The following is a 19,107-nucleotide window of genomic DNA, read 5'->3' on the forward strand; positions in this document are numbered from 1 at the left end:
TAGCATTTTGGTATTACTATATCATGGACAGGGTCACCATTTGTAATGGTAAGCTTGCATGTTAATCAGAAGCTGTTCTCACGAAGATCTAATTTAATAGTTCTGTAAAGAAAAATTGGGTTTGGTGCCTCCCAGTGTTTAGTTTAAGAATCGTTGGCATTTCTTTTTTTGTCAATTCAACGTATTTAAGAAGTTATAAAAAGTCCAATGAGTGCTTAAAATGTTAAGATAAGGCTGTCATGATCTGTAGGTATTAGTGATGCTCTCGCACGTTGTAAAATATTAAGCACCTGTAAACTACACAATTTTTTTTTTTTGGGTTGTTAGTTGACGTAAGTTCATTTTTATTTATTTTGATCAGTGATGCGAAACGATTTTCCAGTTCAACATCTCGCGATAGTACAGTCCATGTTGTGGATAGTGCAGTCCAGAACTAGTTCTGACCGGCTCCAGCTAGTATTGTGAGCATGCGCAATCGGTGTAAACAGGAAGGGACGACAATTTCAGGAGCTACACAAGAAAGAAGCCAAGCGTCTGATTTGAAAATAGCTTATCTTGTATGCCGACAGGGTTGTATGAACAATGTTCCACACTACATGCAGATAATCATCGTGACACAACTGCAGACACTTCTACATTCATCGACAAGGTCGGACAGGTCTACTAACATCGCGACACGGGCGCTGATCTAACCTCGTTAACTCGTCTGCTGTGTACGAAACCATCCCTTGAGGACACCTTTCGTCCAAACCCCTTCCTCTCCGTCGGGTTGACATATGCATTCATATTGAGAACATTATACAAAACATGGTTCAAAAAGATAAGGCGTTGGAAACGTCTCCATTGGAGGGCGAGCCGAGCCCCAGCCCCCTGTCTACTGAAGCTGGTGCCGAGGCCGCTGCGGAGTCCGGGGAGGAGCGGGTCCTCTGCGTCGAACCGGACGGACATCGGAAATTCATCAGCGGGGTGGTGGAAGGTAATGGGTTCGGCATTGAGCGGTCCATTTACCATGTGTACGCTCCTGACACCGGCCACGATACTGATGAACGGCCCCGCTGCGTCCAAACTGGGTGGGGACTGGGGAGGGCTGATGGAAGGTGTCAAACATGTCAATACAACAGATGCAATCTATCGCATCGACATGTTTGAAACGACACAGTACCGGGGTCGGTGTCTTGAAGCCTGTACAGTTTAACCATAAGCATGAACAATTGGCTATCGATGAGGTGTGCAGTCAGTGTCTCCTGACAGACAGTTAGTATAATGGATAGGCATAATTAATGCGATATTGCAGATTTCTGTAACCACCCAGATTAAACAGGAATGTACTCGATCCCTTTGCTAATAAAATGTTGTTTTCATAGGATTTTATGGTCGGCCATGGACAATGGAACAAAGGAAAGAGTTGTTCAGGAGGTATGTTCATTATTTTCCAAATAGCTGGACTGAATAACAGAAAAACATTGCCATAGAGGATTTATTTTTGTTGATGTGTGGCATCGTTCTACCTTGTGCATGTTGTGCAGGCAGCAGAAATGGGGTCTGAACACATACCTCTATGCTCCTAAAGATGACTACAAACACAGAATGTTCTGGAGAGAGTTGTACTCTGTGGAAGAAGCAGGTTGGTTCGAATGACGTTTACATGACATCATGTTGTAGATGCCAGGTGTTACATTTCTAAAAGCTTGTAGCCTAAAATTAACATCTGTAGTTAATGATGATTGATAGTGATTTCAATGATGTTATCAATAAAATAAATTCCTATAAATTATATATTGTACACATAAAATATACTGGAGATGTATCTCTGTTTTGGTTTGAGTCTCACTACTGACACTCAAAAACCACTCCCAATCACTGAGTGAGCAGATCTTGTGGGAGTGGCTCAATCTTATACATTGCGTCTTGTATAATTTTTTTAAGGCGAATTTCTAATCACTTGTTGTGACATGCATAAAGTTTTTCTTATCTTATTCACAAGTGGGTTGTTGTATTTACCTAACTACTTTCTTGTTTCTCCTTCCAGAGCAACTCATGACCCTCATCAGCGCTGCCAAGGAGCATAACATAGAGTTCATCTATGCCATTTCCCCAGGGCTCGACATCACCTTTTCTAACCAGAAAGAGGTTTCCACACTGAAGAGGAAACTTGACCAGGTATGTTTCTTATTTACAAGATTGTGTGGCCGTGATGCATATAGCAATGTCCAATCGGGCAGATAGAAGAGAAAGCAGTTATGTCATTTATGAAATTGTATAAAAGATGACCGCAAAACATGTGTAATACCAGCATCAGGAGGAGCTTTGGTGTCGCATTTAAAGGCATAATGAGAAATCAAAAAATGTGCGTTTGATTCCTTCCTATGACTTGCAGAGTAATAGCAGCCTAGCTTCTGTTTATGGGAAGGGACTACACACAAGATTGTAGTTTTTCTACAAACACGCAGATAATTCAGCACTATTTTTGGTGATTTGATTATGATGCTACCTGCGATGCACTGTTAACAGGAATAGCACCCACATAGACTACTCAACCAGAAGCAACTGATAATATAAACTCACAGTGCGGAAAATAGTGCTGGAATATCTCTGTGTTACTCACAACACCCCTGCTTTCTGGGTTTATTAAGCATTGGTTGTTGCTATTTATGAACATCTAAATCAAATGCTAATCTGTCCCTTTGCATCCAATGCTAAATATCAGGCCTGTACATCGGAGTGTTTAGCAGTTCTGTATGAAAGCGTTGAACGCTCTGCCAAGTAACTTCAGACAAAAGGACACGAGACGAGAACTGCATATGAAGTAGAGCGAGGTGGTGCTGTTCTCCCCAGGCGGCTGAGTGTGGGCGTCTGCTGTAGAATCAGAATGCAGGATATTTGAAAGCCCTTACTTTTTTTTGAGTACACAAATAGGAATCCGGGGGGTTGTATCATATGCGTGACGGGTATCTTCTCCACTTCACTGTGGATGCGGATTCTGAGTTCTTTGACAGCACATTTTCAGTCCACTTTCTCTTTCTGTACATTTGGTGGAAAAGGATCCCGCTGAATCACATTTTTGTAAATGGAGGGATGGTCCAATAACCCCTTTCAGCCTGCTATTGATCGGATAACCAGTGTGATATCAATTCCTGTATACCGCTGTAACTCAAACTAAGACTTTGATAAGAAATTCACAAACTGATATCTAACCAATTTTGATTAGATATCTAACCAATATTGGTTAGATATCTAACCTATATTGGTTAGATATCAGTATGGGAATAACTTTAAAGTCCTTAAATATAGGCGGGGGTACCAAAGGCGCTGTGAACCTGGGCCGTTAACATGCAGCTCCATCTACTCCGCCCACCTGCAGGTTACGCACTTTGGCTGCCAGTCCTTCGCCTTACTCTTTGACGACATCGAGCACAACATCTGCCCCGCGGACAAAGAGGTGTTCAGCTCTTACGCCCACGCTCAGGTCTCCATCACCAACGAGATATTCCAGTACCTTGGCGAGCCCCAAACGTTCCTCTTCTGTCCCACAGGTAATCAGTAGGCCGTGATATCATTCCCCCTGTGGTGGTCCCAGGGGCGTGTTTTTATATGTATGTGTATATACACTGTAGATCTCTTTTACTATTCTTTATATTTCTCTATTTCTAAAACTGTGAAGTTTTTTTTAGGAACTAGGTCATGCTGAATTCTTTGGAGATATTCCATGTCGATTTTTCTTAGCCGTGCTTGTCAATTCATCCAATGTATGTTTTTTTTTTTATGGTTTGCAGAGTACTGTGGTACCTTCTGCTACCCAAATGTCTCTCAATCTCCCTACCTGCACACGGTAGGAGAGAAGCTTCTGCTTGGCATTGAGGTGCTATGGACAGGTGAGTCTGATTAACACCCCACTCAAGGTTTCACCATGGCGAGCTATGCCATCAGAATGTGTGTCTCGGTGTCTTAACCCTTGTAGTTACTCAGGTTGGATACTGACCGGGGCTGCCACATGTTAATCCCTCTCTCTTTCAACCTATTTTCCTGTCTCTCTTATCGGTCCTTTCCATAAAGGCCCAAAAGTTAATAAAGAATTATTTACAATAGGTTGTAATCCTAAGGTAGCGAGGAAGAACCATTTTATGTAGCTAACGGATGACGTTTCACTTCTCCAGGTCCCAAAGTTGTATCCAAAGACATCACCGTGGAGTCCATAGAAGAGGTGTCCAAGATCCTCCGGAGAGCGCCGGTGATCTGGGACAACATCCACGCCAACGACTACGACCAGAAGAGGCTGTTCCTTGGCCCCTACAAGGGCCGCTCCACAGAGCTCATCCCCAGGCTGAAGGGAGTGCTCACCAACCCAAACTGCGAGTTCGAGTCCAACTTTGTGGCCATCCACACCCTGGCCACCTGGTACAAGTCCAACATGAACGGCGTACGCAAGGATGTGGTGATGAGTGAGTAGCCTCTGCCGTTGTTGTTCCTTACAGAGGTTCAAAGACTTCCACCCATTGACGCATGTCTCCCCACGGTGTCGTCCACTCATGAAGTATTATTTCAGTATGACCCACATGAATGGGACATCGCAAGTGGGCGTGTCCAGCTAAATGTGTGACAGATAGATGAGCAACGTTTGCTCCAGTCCACTGGGTCGGCTGGTCGACCGATCTATCCAGCACACGTCTAGGTAGACACGCCCACTTGTGATGTCATAAGGGGGCGATTTTCAAAACGGCTCGTAAGGCTAATCACACTCACACCTGGAGGCATGTCATAGGACCTTTAAAGTATAACCCACATGAATAGGACCTTCCATCAGATGTTAAAGTATAACCCACATGAATAGGACCTTCCATCAGCTGTTAAAGGGGACCTATTATGCTTTTTCGACTTTTATGACCTATAAACGTTGTTATAATGATTGATAGTCATGTTTAACCATACACAAAAAATGTGGTAGATTTTCGGGAAACTCTTCCTCTCATCTGGGCGCTTTCAGCCTTCTCTGTCAACGCTCGGTTTCGTCCTTCTCCGCCCCCTCGCCCCCCTCCTGCCAACCCAACTCCGTTGTGATTGGTTACCTTCCTTGAAGCGCGCAAGCGGGCAGATTTGACCAGGCATATGGGGGCGCGGCGGGAGTGTCTCTACGTAGATGATTTCCCGGAAAGTGAATCGCAAACGTTGTCCCGAGTGTTTAGCGCTCTGCACAGACACCCCAGACTGTCAGCAGGGAATACTTCGAAATGCATGTACGTCATTATTTGACACTTTAGTATGGTTAAACATGACTATCAATCATTATAACAACGTTTATAGGTCATAAAAGTCGAAAAAGCATAATAGGTCCCCTTTAAAGTATAACCCACATGAATGGGACCTCACGTCAGATGTTAAAGTATAACCCACATGAATGGGACCTCACGTCAGATGTTAAAGTATAACCCACATGAATGGGACCTCACGTCAGATGTTAAAGTATAACCCACATGAATGGGACCTCACGTCCGATGCTAAAGCAGAGAATGCCTGTTGATTGGTCCTCCCAGCGGACGGCGAGGACAGCACGGTGTCCATCCAGATCAAGCTGGAGAACGAGGGCAGCGACGAGGAGCTTGAGACGGATATGCTCTACAGCCCGCAGCTGGCCCTCAAGCTGGCCCTCACCGAGTGGCTCGGCGAGTTCAGAGTGCCCCACCAGTACAACAGTAAGAACCTCCTCTGGTCATCATATGCAGTGCTCGTCAGTCAGTGCTCTTCAGTCAGTGCTCTTCAGTCAGTGCTCTTCGGTCCTTGAGGTGAAAGTTGAACCCAACCCAAAGATTTTTTACAATTCCTTAATACCCTTCTGGGAAGTCACTATCGTCGATTGAGGCAATGCGTTATGATTTAGCCGATGTCTCACTGATGAAAGACCTTGCATTGGCAGTATTATGAATGTTACGAAAGGGGTTTTGGCTGAGACACCGTTTTTATTTCTGGGGAAAATGACTTTTCGCCAAAGGTTTCCTCAAAGAGGACACATTGGAAACCTGTGAGAATGCCATTTTGAAGGACCTTCACCTACTGTCATTTTGGAGTAGGGACATATTTTCTTACGGGTGTCTACAGGAAGGTGTTGGTCATTGGGGATCAAACCCAGTACCCCTCAGCTGGGAGTCGACCACTGTAACCCCCGTTACTCACCCTCAAACTCCTTGTTTGCCTCCAGGCCGACAGGTGCCCCACAGCGGGGCCAAGAGCAGCGTCCTGGACGTGTTGTCCCTGGGCGCCCCGTCCCTGTGCTCGGCCACCAGCGTGACCACCGTGTTCCAGCAGCCCATCATGTCCCCGCTGGTGCCCCCGCTCTGTCCCGACCCCCACGCACACCCCATGGCCAAGCGGCGGATAGAGCTGGAGGAGGTGAGGTCACAGCCCTGGTCCTCTCGGCCCGGTGTAGACGGGGAGCCCCGGTGACGTCCGATGTGTGTTTCTGCAGGCGGAGGTGGAGGTGGAGGCGGAGGTGGAGAAGAAGGACTCGGACGAGGAGCCCATGGAGACGGTGGTGGAGAAGCTGGAGGAGGCGGAGGTGGAGGCCGACGCTGACGTCAAGCTCGACGGGCCCGTCACGGCCGAGAAGATGGCGGAGGACCTGCGCCCCATGGACACGGACAAGGAGGTGCTGCCGGACTCCAAGTCGTCAGCAGAGTTCCTCCAGGAGGAGTTCATCCAGGAGGAGTTCATCCACGAGGAGTCCATCCACGAGGAGTCCATCCACGAGGAGTTCCTCCAGGAGGAGTCCGTCCCGGAGGAGTCCATACTGGAGGAGTCCATACTGGAGGAGTCCATTCAGGAGGAGTCCATACAGGAGGAGTCCATCCACGAGGAGTTCCTCCAGGAGGAGGCCGTCCCGGAGGACTGTGGGAGCGACATCGCCCCGATGCAGACGGATGAGCTGCTGAAACAGGTACCTCATGTCTGGGTCGGATGTGTTCCTCATGGAGCTGTGAGGCTCTGCGTTAGCCTAGAGAGATCTGTTATGGAGCCGAGGGGTGTTTATCTTTACACACAAGGGGTGTAGGTTGCTCCTAATCTTGGTGGACAATAAAGAAATACTGAATGAATAACTGAATCATTTGCAGATGGGCAATTTGGTCCTCGGACAGTAATCAGGGATGAACCATTTTGCAATAAATGCCTACATTAATAAACAAATAAGAAATCCTAAACACAAACCCATTTTCTGTACCTTACGCGCGGTATCTCCATGGAGGCTAACCTCTCGACTGTGTCTTCCCCCAGGACGTGTTTGTGCCCGGTGCGGACGAGAAGCCCCTGTTCTCCGTGGAACCCCTCTCGCTGGAGGACCTGAGCCTGCTGGCAGAGCTCTTCTACCTGCCCTACGAGCACGGGCCCAAGGCCGTGCAGATGCTGAAGGAGTTCAACTGGCTGAGGGCCAACAGCAGCACCGTCAGCATCAACTGCGAGGGCACGGAGCCCGAGAAGGTGGGTCCCAGCTCGGGAGACGGCGTAGGCAGAGACGGGAATATGATGGTCTAGGGAGCTTGATGCTGTTGGCTACAGTAAAACAAAATGGTGGCTGTGCACTACCTGGATTGCCCATTGGGTGGAGTGTTTTCTTCATTTGGCATCCAGTACAACATGGATCAGTGAGGAGGTTGTGTATTGGTCTAACGAAGAAGCACTGTACTGAACCTCTTACAGAATGTGTGTCCATTCGTTTAAGTTGGTTTGGCACCGTTCCTGCTGTACTAATGCCCATATGATGAAACAGGAATGCTTATCTCAACATAAAACCCCATGGTGGGTGGTTCACTGTTCAAATGCTGCATAAAGTCACATCTCTGGTTTAGTCTTTTATCCCCTCTTTGTAAATAAATTGGTATTGGGCGCGCTTATGGTCACGACAGTGGGTGGAAAGAGAGCCGGGCGGAGGTTTCTACGAGCCCTGTTGGTGACCCCCCTGTTGGTGACCCCCTGTTGTTCCCCAGGTGATGGAGTGGCAGACCCGGGCGGAGAAGTTCGAGGACATGTGCTGCTCAGTGATGCAGATGTTCACGCGTCTGTCCAACTCGGCCAACCGGACCATCCTGTACGACCTCTACACGTACATGTGGGACATCAAGAGCATCGTCTCCATGGTCAAGTCCTTTGTCCAGTGGCTAGGTATGTATGAGAGGGTCAGGCCACGAGCAGGCGCCCATCAGAGTAGGCCCACCACGGCACTAGGTCAACCAGTCACACACACTTAGCAGGGATAGTGCTTCATGATGAGAAGGACCCAGGAACTATTGAATTGATTAAGAAGCTATTTAATAGTCAGAACTAGACAAGCTCTATAGCTGGAAGAGTTCTGTCTACCAAGGACCAGACTGGGGGGGGGGGGGTTCTGTCCATATGTTGTCACACATTTACTGCTATCAGATGGCACCAGATGGCAGTTGTTTTTTTATTGTCAGACTATGGGTGCAGAATGCCTCATAAATATATCAGCCTGCACCTGTACACCACACAGAGACTGAAGAGCTGCTAACACACACCATTATCAAATAGAGGACATTAGAAAAGATAAAGAATCAACCGAACATCCCCTCGTAGAAGATCAGGATTATTATTTGTTTTGGTCTTTTGCCTACACCTATTTTATTATTTTCTTTTCTTTTTATTTCTTTGTCTGACTGAATGCTGTTTGCACTGCTGCCCCCACCACACCCCCCGTCGCGCCCCAGAAACAGCCCCCCCGTCGGGCCCCTGGATGGGTGCGTGTGCCAGCAGGGTCAGGCTGCTTGCTGTGTATCCAGTAATGATCCACTACTGCTGCGCTCCCCACACAGACACACCACTCGCTCCCATCTCTGTCTGAGGGGTGGGCGGCGCGGGGATGTCCGTGCCGCCCCGCTCTTTCATGCCCTAACGCGCACGCGAGCTTGGAACCCAAGTTGACTCCACTAACCGACCGATGGAAGGCCATTCTGGTGCCAGACATGACGAGCAAAATAAATTATAAAAAGCAATGCAAGAAAGTATTGATCCACACAGACTGTATGAAGCTGGACTCTTTTGGTTTGTTATAAGACAAGATGATGAATACAACCCCTGGACCACCCATCACCACCAACCACCCTCACATTTAAACTGAGACTCACTCTGCTACACACCGCTGCACACACGCAACAACACGCGAAAGGTCCCGCCCTCATACAGTCTGAGCACCATTTAGATCACCGTTGATGTTACCAGAGTCTCCATTCATTGTTGGAGCAGTTCTCTGCCGTCTGAAGGCACCAGCATGGCCTGTAGGTCCCCCTGTAACAGTTTCATTCACAGGTTTCTGTCCTGTCTGGCTATGGGGTAACGCTGGGGACCCCAGCCGTCAATACACAGCAGGCAGCATACCCGCACTGGTCCAAAAGCACGTCAAAGTCACAGCTAGCTCACCCATCACCAGCAACCACATGATCCATGTCATCTCTTAAAGAGTGGTTGTTGACCCCTGAAGACTCGTATCCCGGCCCCGTCCGCCCGGCGCGCCCCCTCTCCCCTGGCCCCCCCCGGCCCCCCCCTCAGACGCACTGCAGCCAGCACTGAGTCTGCCGTGTGGAGATGTTGTACGTGAGAACCCTTACTAATGACCATTCTCCACTGCTTTCTCCCTCCACCGTGTACAGATGGAAGGACCGTCAGTACAAGTTTCTTCTGCTATTGGATGGACAGTGGCCGATGAATGCCCAGTGCATTCGTTGTCTCATTTGTCCTTTCATTGTTTTGACAAGGGTTCCTTTTTGATTTGTCATATCAACTCAAATGTTACCGTTCGGCTCGGCCGAGATGAGGCGGCCCCCCGGATGAAGTCACATTTTGCGCAGCGTTTTGTTAGCTTTAAGTTAAAGTGTTAATCCAAAATGATTTCTCTCTCTGGCAGCATCCGTAACACGTGTTTTGTTTCCATCAGTAGGCGTGTAGAGAAGGCACAGCAGCCTTTGATGCACCTACTCAAGGGAATTCACACCCGGCTTTTCCAATCCAGCCACAACCCACCCAGCTCCTCCTCCGGGCAGGGCTCCTCTGAGCGGCGTGATGCGCTGCGTACACGCCCATTATCCAGGGCACCATTGGTCTGACCCTGGCCTCTCAACGGGCAAGGAGCTGTGGGCCTTCTGCATAATACTAATCATGTAAAATGGGTATGCAGGCAGATGTGCTTACCTGCTCCAGAAGTCCATTAAGCGGGTTCCACTTGAGGGTGATGGCTGGAGGAAAGCAAGCTCTGAGTTACCCCCCGTAGGTGCATCGACGCGCTGGCTCGTGCCGACTCGTCAAAGAAAGTGTCTCGATTGGCCAGGCAGAGGTTGCTAGGTAACGGCGGCGGTGTTAGAGGCTGTGGCCGCGCGCAGCGTATTATTATTTTGGTCTGGTCACATGACCCGGCTCCCTTGTCACCACATTCGGTCAACGCAGACGGCCAATCACCATGCAGCTAGGTGAAGCTAATTGTAACTGTGGGGAGTTTATAGGAGCCCATGTAGCGCATCGTAAAGCTGTTGGGGAGCTGCTGGGTGTCCCTAGGAACGCAGTGTTCTCGGGTCCGGCTGGATAACGCCGCTGTAATTGTTACGGCGGAGGCCCTCCTTCTTGTAGAGGATGGTCATCCTCTCTTCTCCCTCTCGCTCACACTGCTTCTTCTCCGTAGTTTGTTGACGATCTCTCCCTGGTCATGTGATCAGGCAGATAAGAATGTGACTTCAGACGAGGTTCCAGGGATATGGGGTGACGGCAGCTGAAGCTTACATACTGTGAAGAGGGAATGCACCAGCCACTAGGCCCAGCTTGTGGCGTTTGGGCTTCTGATGAGCCTACAGCTTACTCTGCGGTCTTTGAACGCAGCCTCACTGATAGACGGATGGCGAGCAAGGCTATGATTCCATTCAATCTGGAATAGCATTGTTTTTTGTCACGTTCAGTTGTCCGGCGAAAAACCAATACATAGAAACGGATCTCTTCAAACCACTGGCCGTCCCAGGTCCTCTCTGGTTCTACAGATGGTTGTCTAGTCATATTGGTGGCAGAGGCCTACAAGGAGACATCGATTTGGTTGTAGATCAATAGACTTGGAATTCATTTGAGTTGCATAGATTGAAAAGTCGTTGACACGTAAGCTTTAGTTGCTCAATCCCCGACAGTGGAAGGAAATAACATTTGCGTTGTATATGATTTGGACATTTTAAATTGATTTGAGAAAATAAAAAAACTATAGTCCCACACTTTTTGCTTTGATAATATTAGACGCCTATGACCCTTCCTCTCCATCTCCCCCACCCAACCCCGCGATCATCTGTGTGAGAGAGCCCCCATCCTGTGGTAACGATGTCCGCTTGGCTCTGCTCCTAACAGGGTGTCGTAGTCAGTCTTCAGCACAGTTCCTTAGTGGAGACCAAGAGCCATGGGCCTTTAGGGGAGGTCTAGCAGGAGAGCTCCAGGTATCCAACGCACTGACTTCACCGTAATGCTACAAGTGTCATGATGAGTGTACAACGAAAGAGGAACAAGGTGTTGTGCATAATGCTGGTGTGAACGTATTTGGTCTGTTTACGGTGAGCTGATTGTAGTGTTTTGGGAATGGGTGGAAAGATGAGATCCACACCTCATCAGCTTGTGAGGCAATGATGAACGGGTAGACCGACCCACTTCTGGTGACATCATCACAGAACCAGTGTTTGGCACCCTCTAATTGAACTAAAGTTTCTTTCAGCAACGGCCCAAAGGAGATGCTGCTTTTCCCAAGCGCACGCGGTCGCAAGCGAGCATGGCTAGGTTTTTATTTTCATGACATCTCATTTCTTTGCAGGACAAGCACAGCGCAAAAATTATCCCCTCCCCACCCTTTTGCCCGCGCAAGCGTTAAGCATCGCAGCGCCAAGCACGTTCGCCAGCGGAAAACTCCACGATCAAACAAACTAAACGTATTCTAGAGTCGTACACGCATCTGCCGCCCGGCTGGTGAATGACAATTTTTCGGCTAAGCCCCTGAGTTTCTCAGAATCCTGGTTTGTTCCTGGAGTTTTCATTTCCTCTCTCTGCGCTCGCATCATTAATTTTCTCAACAGGAGTGTCCTGCGCAGCTCTATTTTGCGATGTCTTAGCAAAAGGGAAAGAAGCATCTCCTTCAGCCAGTGAAGCCCTATTCAGACCAAAACACTACCTGCTTATCCTACCACAATAAGTCCCCCACAAAGTTGTTTGCACACGGCCAGAACGACTTCTTATTTGTTGTTTGTTTTCCTTGCTGCAGTTCTGCCCTGTCGGATAAACAAGAATGAAACACTGAATTATGACGCCCCACATGAGCCTTGATATGTGATCACAAACCAAGCGGTACTTGTTTGCCTCAGTGTCTTGTGATCCGACAGGGGCGGGGCTGCAGCAGCAGGTGAACTGTGAGCCATGGCCAGCCCAGCCCCTGGTCTCAGGGATACTGAAGCTCTGCTCTGATGTCCACAGCGGTTGTTGCCAATAGAGGGGGCAAACGACCTTTTCTTCCAGCCGCCCCCTTCAATGCCAACCTCCAAAATCTATTCCATAAGGCCGTACTTCCCCAAAGATGAGGTAAGACTTCTTATTATGATCTATTTGCATATTTAAGAGTGCTTGTTTTTAGGGCTTAACTAGAACGGCGTGGATACTCTGCTCTGCTTTGGTCACGCTGCGCTCTGAATTCTTTGTAGTGACTCCAATTTTGGTTATGATTTGATTCTTCTCAGCCTCCGTTGTGCGTCTCTTAGCCACTTCAAACGAGCCGAACACATCTATCTTATAGAGGGCATACTTGGGACGGTTGCAGCATATCGTTTTCATTATTTAATAGTCCCTTACCGTGGAAACGCAACCTTCCCTCCTCTCTGAACACTGAGGTTTGTGATCGCTGTTCTCCAGCCGTTACCAGTTGTTCTTCTCCTAGAATATTAAAGGGTCAGTTCTTGCTCTCGTGTTGTACTTACAACATCGCAGCAGGGGGCCGACCATGCTAGTGTCAACGGCTCAATCATTGAGCCGCACACTCAAATGGCAATACATAATAACTGCAAAAATACAGACAAGGACACTTTAATACAACCAAAGTCCATAGCCTGGTGAAAGGCTCACGGTATATTCATCATAAATACTAATACTTACTTCAGTCCGATGGTTAAATATTATTGATTTGTTTATCACCATTCAAGTTCTTATGCTGATACCGTACAACCAAATCGTCCCCGAAGTCGTATTGTCTGCGTTGGGCTGAAATAGCCCTGAGGTATCGTTGGACTTCTGGACGTACGTTTCAGCTTGTGCTTAGTGGGTAGGTTCACACCCACCGTGGTAACATGGGGCCTGCCACCCGTCTCTCTCTCTTTGTAGACCGCCATCTACTCAATCTGCAAAGAGATGTACTCTGAAGGCATGGAGGAGGAGGTCCCCTTCTCTGAGCAGGACTCAGATCTCATAGGAGACCGGTAAGACTAACTCTCGTCCGATGGTTAAGCTTCGTGGCTCTGCCCTTGTGTCTGGGGAAAGGCCAGTCCATGGACACACTACTTCTGTTCTATGGGTTTCCCCTTTGAAACAGTTCTACCTGGATTTTGCTTTGTCTGGGACTTCCAAGAAGTGTGAGGTGGTATGCTGCCCGCATCAAAAACACGGCGGAAAATATTAAAGCTATCTTTATTTTTAACAAACTCTAAATTGGATTAATTAGATATGATGGACAATTAGGGTGTTTGCAAGTACAGGATGTAAATAACTACCAAAAAAATGATATCTACAAAATAAGGGCAGTAGAAATGAATATGAAGAAACAAACGCAGCGCAAAACCCACAACACCCACCCCTTGTCGGTGGTTGGTTGGAATAGTATTTATTTAGTTTGAGTGGTTGGTAGTACCGTTTGTGTATGATATCTTGGCATTGACGGCCTGCTTGTGGGGCGGGCAGCTAGCAGAACGTGAGGAGAGATCAGATGAACGTCATCATTTATGTCACGGCCTAGAATCGCTGATACAACCTTTAACCATCATGCAGAACTGTACACATGTTTCTCAGTCGCGTAGTGATGAATTCCAGTTGCTCGTAGAGGTAACTTTGTCCGGGGAGCGTCAGTGCGATCGCTGTTGTCACCGCTGCGTCCTCCCACAGGTTGGTGGGCGGGATCCTGAGTCTGAGCCCTGACTACGGCTTCGTGCTCGAGGACGAGGAGGGAATCTGCGGCTACGCCATCGGCACCGAGCACGTCAAGCCCTTCGTCAAGAAGTGCAAGCTGACGTGGATCCCCTGCATGCAGGAGAAGTACCACAAGCCGGACTGTGAGAAGGACCTCTCAGACGCAGAGGCAAGGGCGCACGTCGTGGTTCCTTGGTGTATCTAGAGCACCCTGCAGAGCCTCAGGCCTGCCTCCACGCTTTATTCTTTTAACAACTAACTTTTTGAGACACAGCTTTTTATCGAGGATGTTTATTACAATCTTATGCTATTAATTTACATCCTCTTTAAGTTCTCCTGTTATTGTCGTATTTGTTCAGTGGACCTTGACCCCCCATGGCCTGATGGGGAACTCAATGCCTGCTCCCTCTGCCCTCTTCCCCTTGTAGAAGATGATGCTGAGCTTCCATGAAGAGGAGGAAGGCCTTCCGGAGTCCTTCCTCTCAAACTTCCCATCGCTCATCAAGGTGGACATTCACGCCAAGGTCACCGACCCCAGTGTGGCCAAGAGCATGATGGGATGTTTGTTATCCTCCCTCAAGGCCAACGGTGAGCAGGAACCCCCCACTTCCACCACGTCCACATCAAGCACTCTAGCTGTTCAGAGCTCTCCCAAGTCTTTGTATATTCCCACCCAGTTGCTCGTGTGAAATCCATTCCCGTCCCGGGTTCAACCCGGTGCTGCTCCCTAACGCCGTCCTGACGCCAACAGGTTCCAACGGCGCCTTCTGCGAGGTGCGGCAGACGGACAAGCGCATGCTGGACTTCTACAGCAAGCTGGGCTGCTTCGAGGTGGCCAAGATGGAGGGCTTCCCCAAAGACGTGATCCTAATGGGCCGCAGCCTCTGAGACCCCCCCTGCCGCCGGGCAGCGGGGGGCAGCGGGGGGGGGGGGGGGGGCCCGGCGGTGCTCGTCCGACACGTCTGTTACCGGCGAGAGGCCGGGCTCCGGGCTGGTTTTATATCACCGTCACCCTCTGGGCCGGCACCATGCGTCCTGTCTGCACACTGGGTCACATGACGTACGCCGCTCCACCTGGCTGGTGTCGCCCTGCTGGACTCACCGGCCCAGTGTGGACAGGGCCCTGAAGGTATCGGCCTCGGCCACTCCCATCCATTGTCGCCTCGATATCGACACACACACCACATTGCAACGTCTCTGTATCTGGGAAGCCACCCGGTGCGTCTGCCCGACGCCCACACGGAGGGAATGCAACCATTGTAGGAAGGAGAGCGGCTCTGTATCAGTGCAACGTTGTGCTTCTGTGCACACATTTAGGAAAGGGAGGAGCCAACATGGTCCTCCCGTATGGTTCTGTTGGGACCGTGGCCTTACGCTGTGAAGGCAGACCCGGTCTATGGTCAGCCTGTTAGGCACTGTATGACAGACCCCCGAGGACGAGGAATGAGACTACTGAGATTACTGATCTTTTACACAATACGGTGCTCAAAATATATTCTCGCCTGCAAAAACCCCCTCCATAGAAATATGATCCATTTTTATTGAAAGTTTTTTGCTTCAAGCATACGTTATCGTTCCCTCGTTATCTTGGATTTTGATTAATTGCATTTGATTATGAGTTCCAAATTCTAAAAAAAACATTTTTAGCCACAGCTACAGGAGTTCAGTAGCTGAAATCTATAGACTAGAGAGAAACGGTTCAGTGGTCCTTACTGTAGAGAAGCCAGCTCACCATGCAACCAACGGGCGGCTCTCTGGTGAGCCATCTGAGCTACATTCAATAGGTTGCACTGTAACTAAATGTTCCCATGTACCATGCCAAACACACTTTGGTTGGCATGGTAATATAGAGCTGTCCCATCACATCTGCTAATTGCATTCCTCTCCACATTGTTTACAACATTACACGCACATACAAACACTGAACCAACACACACGCATACACACACCTCAGTGAGTGTCCTCTTGGTCATGCCTGCACACACGCCATTGATAAGGTAATTAAAACCCACCTAATCCTACTCCATTGTAAAGGGGGGGGGCGGTGGTTAAAATATTCCTATGCCTTTTCGTACCTTTGTTTAACGTTTTATACTCTTAACGTATTTCCCCATTTATCTTGTTTTGTTTTGGAAATCCTTAAACAGAGGTTTAAAGAAGCACTTTGACTATAACTAGCGTTCATCCGGATGAAGGGGATCCCCTCTTCAGTAGCTGCCTGCCTATGTGATGTTTGATTATGGTGTACATTTATGATGTGCATGAGGTGTATTGGATCTGCTGTGGCAGCCATTTGTAGTGAGCTCATGCAAGCGTAGAGGGAAGAAGCATGGCCATAATACTTCATGACATGTCCATAAACACTGATTAAATATGAAAATTGAAGTGTCATTTTGTATTGTATATCTATAGACAACTTGTTCATAATAATAATGTCTGTTTTTCCTTAGCGAACGCAGGCCTTGTAATGTTAGCCACTTGTACAGCCATCTTTCACAACTCGGTTGTTGTGAGAATCACCATCTCTCTCGCTCTCTTTCTCTCTCTCTCGGTGGCAACACTCGTTTTAAGGGTAAATTGTGCTGACTGTTCTTTCTATTCTATATTCTGTCATGCCGAGAGCTGACAAATACATGAAGGAAAGGGTTTTGATTGTACATTTTGATCAAGGTGTTGTAGGGGGAGTGAGGGGGTACAAGTATTGATTTATGAAACATTTGTATTTACGTTGAGATGATCCATAAAAATAAAAAAAACAAGATACGTGTTACTTTGATTAAGTTTACTCCATTTATTTCCTTTTGCTTAGCTTTACTTTAATCTGCACATTCCTTATTAGGTCACATGGGACCGTTGAAGCTCTCACTTTATCATAACTGAACAAAAACGATTCTGTCTAATGATGTTTGCATCTGAATTATGAATAGAGTCAAGACAGTCCATACGATTTGTGATATCGGACAGCAAAACTCTTTGGCAGGAGGCAGTAGCAGTACTGACAACAACCACAACACATTTTCTTTGGCGCACAGTGATGACGGGCCCTCTGGCGTCATAAACTGCGTCGCACATGTCATGCTGTAGCGGGTTAGTTTTCTAACAGCGTGTCCAGGTAAAGTGTGCATTATAATTATAGGCAACATGTCTTGTGGAGATCTTGATCACGAACACGGCACAGACTGCGGGGCTATGAGCCAGCCCAAACTGGAAAGTTTTCTCTTCAGTAAGTATTGAACTAAAGGCCCGAGGAACCAGCTAACGTAGCATTTATTTAGTTTCGCACATGTGGGTCGGGGGTCTGAACCTCGGAAACCGATGTACGGTCTCAGGATGTTTTATCTTAAATTAAACGTGATGCGAAATCACTCGTGTCATGATTTACAGTTTATAATCTTTCAGACAAACATTACAATATCCTACATACCACACACAGTGACTTAACTGCATTATTTTATTTTTTAAAGGCTGCGAACTCTCCTCCAAAGTACCGTTTTACACTTTCCAAGGGGATGAGGAGGAAGACTTGGAACACTTTCTTGAATTACGCACGGTATTTGAATTGCTAATACATGTTTAGTTTGTTCTGCCATACACTTCTTTTGTAGCTGTCACTGTGATTCGTGGTAACTAACACACGATGCCTGTCCACTAAAGGTTTGCATTGGAGAGGGGGCCAAAGAAGAGAGCAATGTAGTGGAGGTAACGGCTAAGAACCACCTTGGAAAGACCATTTCAGTGCCTATCGCCCACCTCCACATCAACTGCCTGCCTATGGTAATTCTACAATATATTTATACAGTTTTACTATTCATCCATTATTGATCTTCAATGTATATTCTTCCAAAATATTGAATGTCAATACCTTGTCTTCAGGTAAGTCTAGGAGAGTTTGAACTGAAGGCCCCAATAACCATTCGTCTAAAGGCTGGGACCGGACCTGTCACTGTTAGCGGTTTGCACCTTATCGGTAATCATCTGTCACCCGCTCTCATTACTCTAACTTATGCTCTTGCACACACGCACCCATTCGGCCGCACGCACCATCGTGTTGAGGTTGGCAAATGTGAATATGATCTTTACTCAAAATATGCAAACTTGGTTGTTGCCTAGTCAAATTAAACCTTTGAAATTGCTACTCTGAATAAACTTGAGAAACTATTGATGACAATCCAGAGTTTGTTATAAATTGGTCTTGAATGTAAAGGCAAACTTATGATCTTGTGTCTTCCTTGCCTCCATAGCGTCTGAGGCTTCAGAGGCCGACTCTGAAGAAGAGGACGATGACGAGGAGATGGACGAAGAGATCGTCCCCATAATGCCAGCTAAGAAGAAGCAGAAGTCCTAGTGGCGTGCAGGTCTTTGGAACTGAGAGTCATCGTTCTTTTTTTTATTAATACCATGCCCCTTGTTGTTTATTACCTTTCAAACGGGTTTATTCCTTCTATGAACTTCAACAAGGATTACTGTCTGGGGAAGGCGGACTGTGTTTTGTGAGCCCTGTTTCCTTATGGGACTGTTGGCCTTCTCCTATCACCTCCATCTTCAGTCCATCTTATGCCAGCTCTGGTTTAGAGCTCACTTCGCAACCAGCTGTACTTGACTGTGGGCAGGTAATGTTTTTCATTCAGACGATTCAGATGTGTTTTTTGTTATGATTTTTATCAAATGAAAGGTGTTTTATAGTGGGTGTGTGAGGAGCATTGTGATAATAAAACCACATTTTTACGAATGTGTATGCAAAGTACAATAGTTACATACTGCTCAAGTCCTTGTCTCAATTCGAAATACTAAAATGATTTTCTATCTTTATTAAAAACGTTAGATACATTTGGAAATTACCTATTTTTTTTCATCAGATTTGTGCAAAAGACGATACCGCACTTAATATATAAATTAAAAAAATCTGCGTAAACAGAAATTTAGGCAACACAACAT

The 19,107-nt window shown here is 47.4% G+C and overlaps 2 protein-coding genes across 2 annotated transcripts; both read left to right on the forward strand.

Moving 5' to 3' along the window:
- The first annotated feature begins 446 nt into the window (after positions 1-446).
- On the forward strand, positions 447-16,948 carry oga (O-GlcNAcase). Its single transcript, XM_030378362.1, has 18 exons — positions 447-976; positions 1,365-1,416; positions 1,527-1,624; positions 2,030-2,160; positions 3,362-3,533; positions 3,774-3,872; positions 4,155-4,439; positions 5,529-5,687; positions 6,191-6,381; positions 6,458-6,925; positions 7,261-7,464; positions 7,971-8,145; positions 11,371-11,456; positions 12,478-12,582; positions 13,375-13,469; positions 14,149-14,341; positions 14,601-14,760; positions 14,924-16,948. The coding sequence occupies exons 1-18, from the start codon at positions 808-810 to the stop codon at positions 15,058-15,060; spliced, it is 2,979 nt and encodes a 992-aa protein (XP_030234222.1). The 5' UTR covers positions 447-807; the 3' UTR covers positions 15,061-16,948.
- Positions 16,949-17,171: 223 nt separating this feature from the next.
- Positions 17,172-18,999, forward strand: npm3 (nucleophosmin/nucleoplasmin, 3). The gene is made up of 5 exons (XM_030378363.1): positions 17,172-17,395; positions 17,637-17,722; positions 17,827-17,946; positions 18,046-18,139; positions 18,414-18,999. The coding sequence occupies exons 1-5, from the start codon at positions 17,314-17,316 to the stop codon at positions 18,515-18,517; spliced, it is 486 nt and encodes a 161-aa protein (XP_030234223.1). The 5' UTR covers positions 17,172-17,313; the 3' UTR covers positions 18,518-18,999.
- Positions 19,000-19,107: the final 108 nt, after the last annotated feature.

Source organism: Gadus morhua, chromosome 15 (assembly GCF_902167405.1).
Source record: "Gadus morhua chromosome 15, gadMor3.0, whole genome shotgun sequence".
NCBI classification, from domain to species: Eukaryota; Metazoa; Chordata; class Actinopteri; order Gadiformes; family Gadidae; genus Gadus; species Gadus morhua.

Coding starts and splice junctions, on each gene's coding strand:
- oga (XM_030378362.1), top strand. CDS start 808: ATGGTTCAAAAAGATAAGGCGTTGGAAACGTCTCCATTGGAGGGCGAG. Junction 1,417..1,526: donor AGGAAAGAGTTGTTCAGGAG/GTATGTTCATTA, acceptor CATGTTGTGCAG/GCAGCAGAAATGGGGTCTGA. Junction 5,688..6,190: donor AGTGCCCCACCAGTACAACA/GTAAGAACCTCC, acceptor GTTTGCCTCCAG/GCCGACAGGTGCCCCACAGC.
- npm3 (XM_030378363.1), top strand. CDS start 17,314: ATGTCTTGTGGAGATCTTGATCACGAACACGGCACAGACTGCGGGGCT. Junction 17,723..17,826: donor ACTTTCTTGAATTACGCACG/GTATTTGAATTG, acceptor TGTCCACTAAAG/GTTTGCATTGGAGAGGGGGC. Junction 18,140..18,413: donor TAGCGGTTTGCACCTTATCG/GTAATCATCTGT, acceptor TTGCCTCCATAG/CGTCTGAGGCTTCAGAGGCC.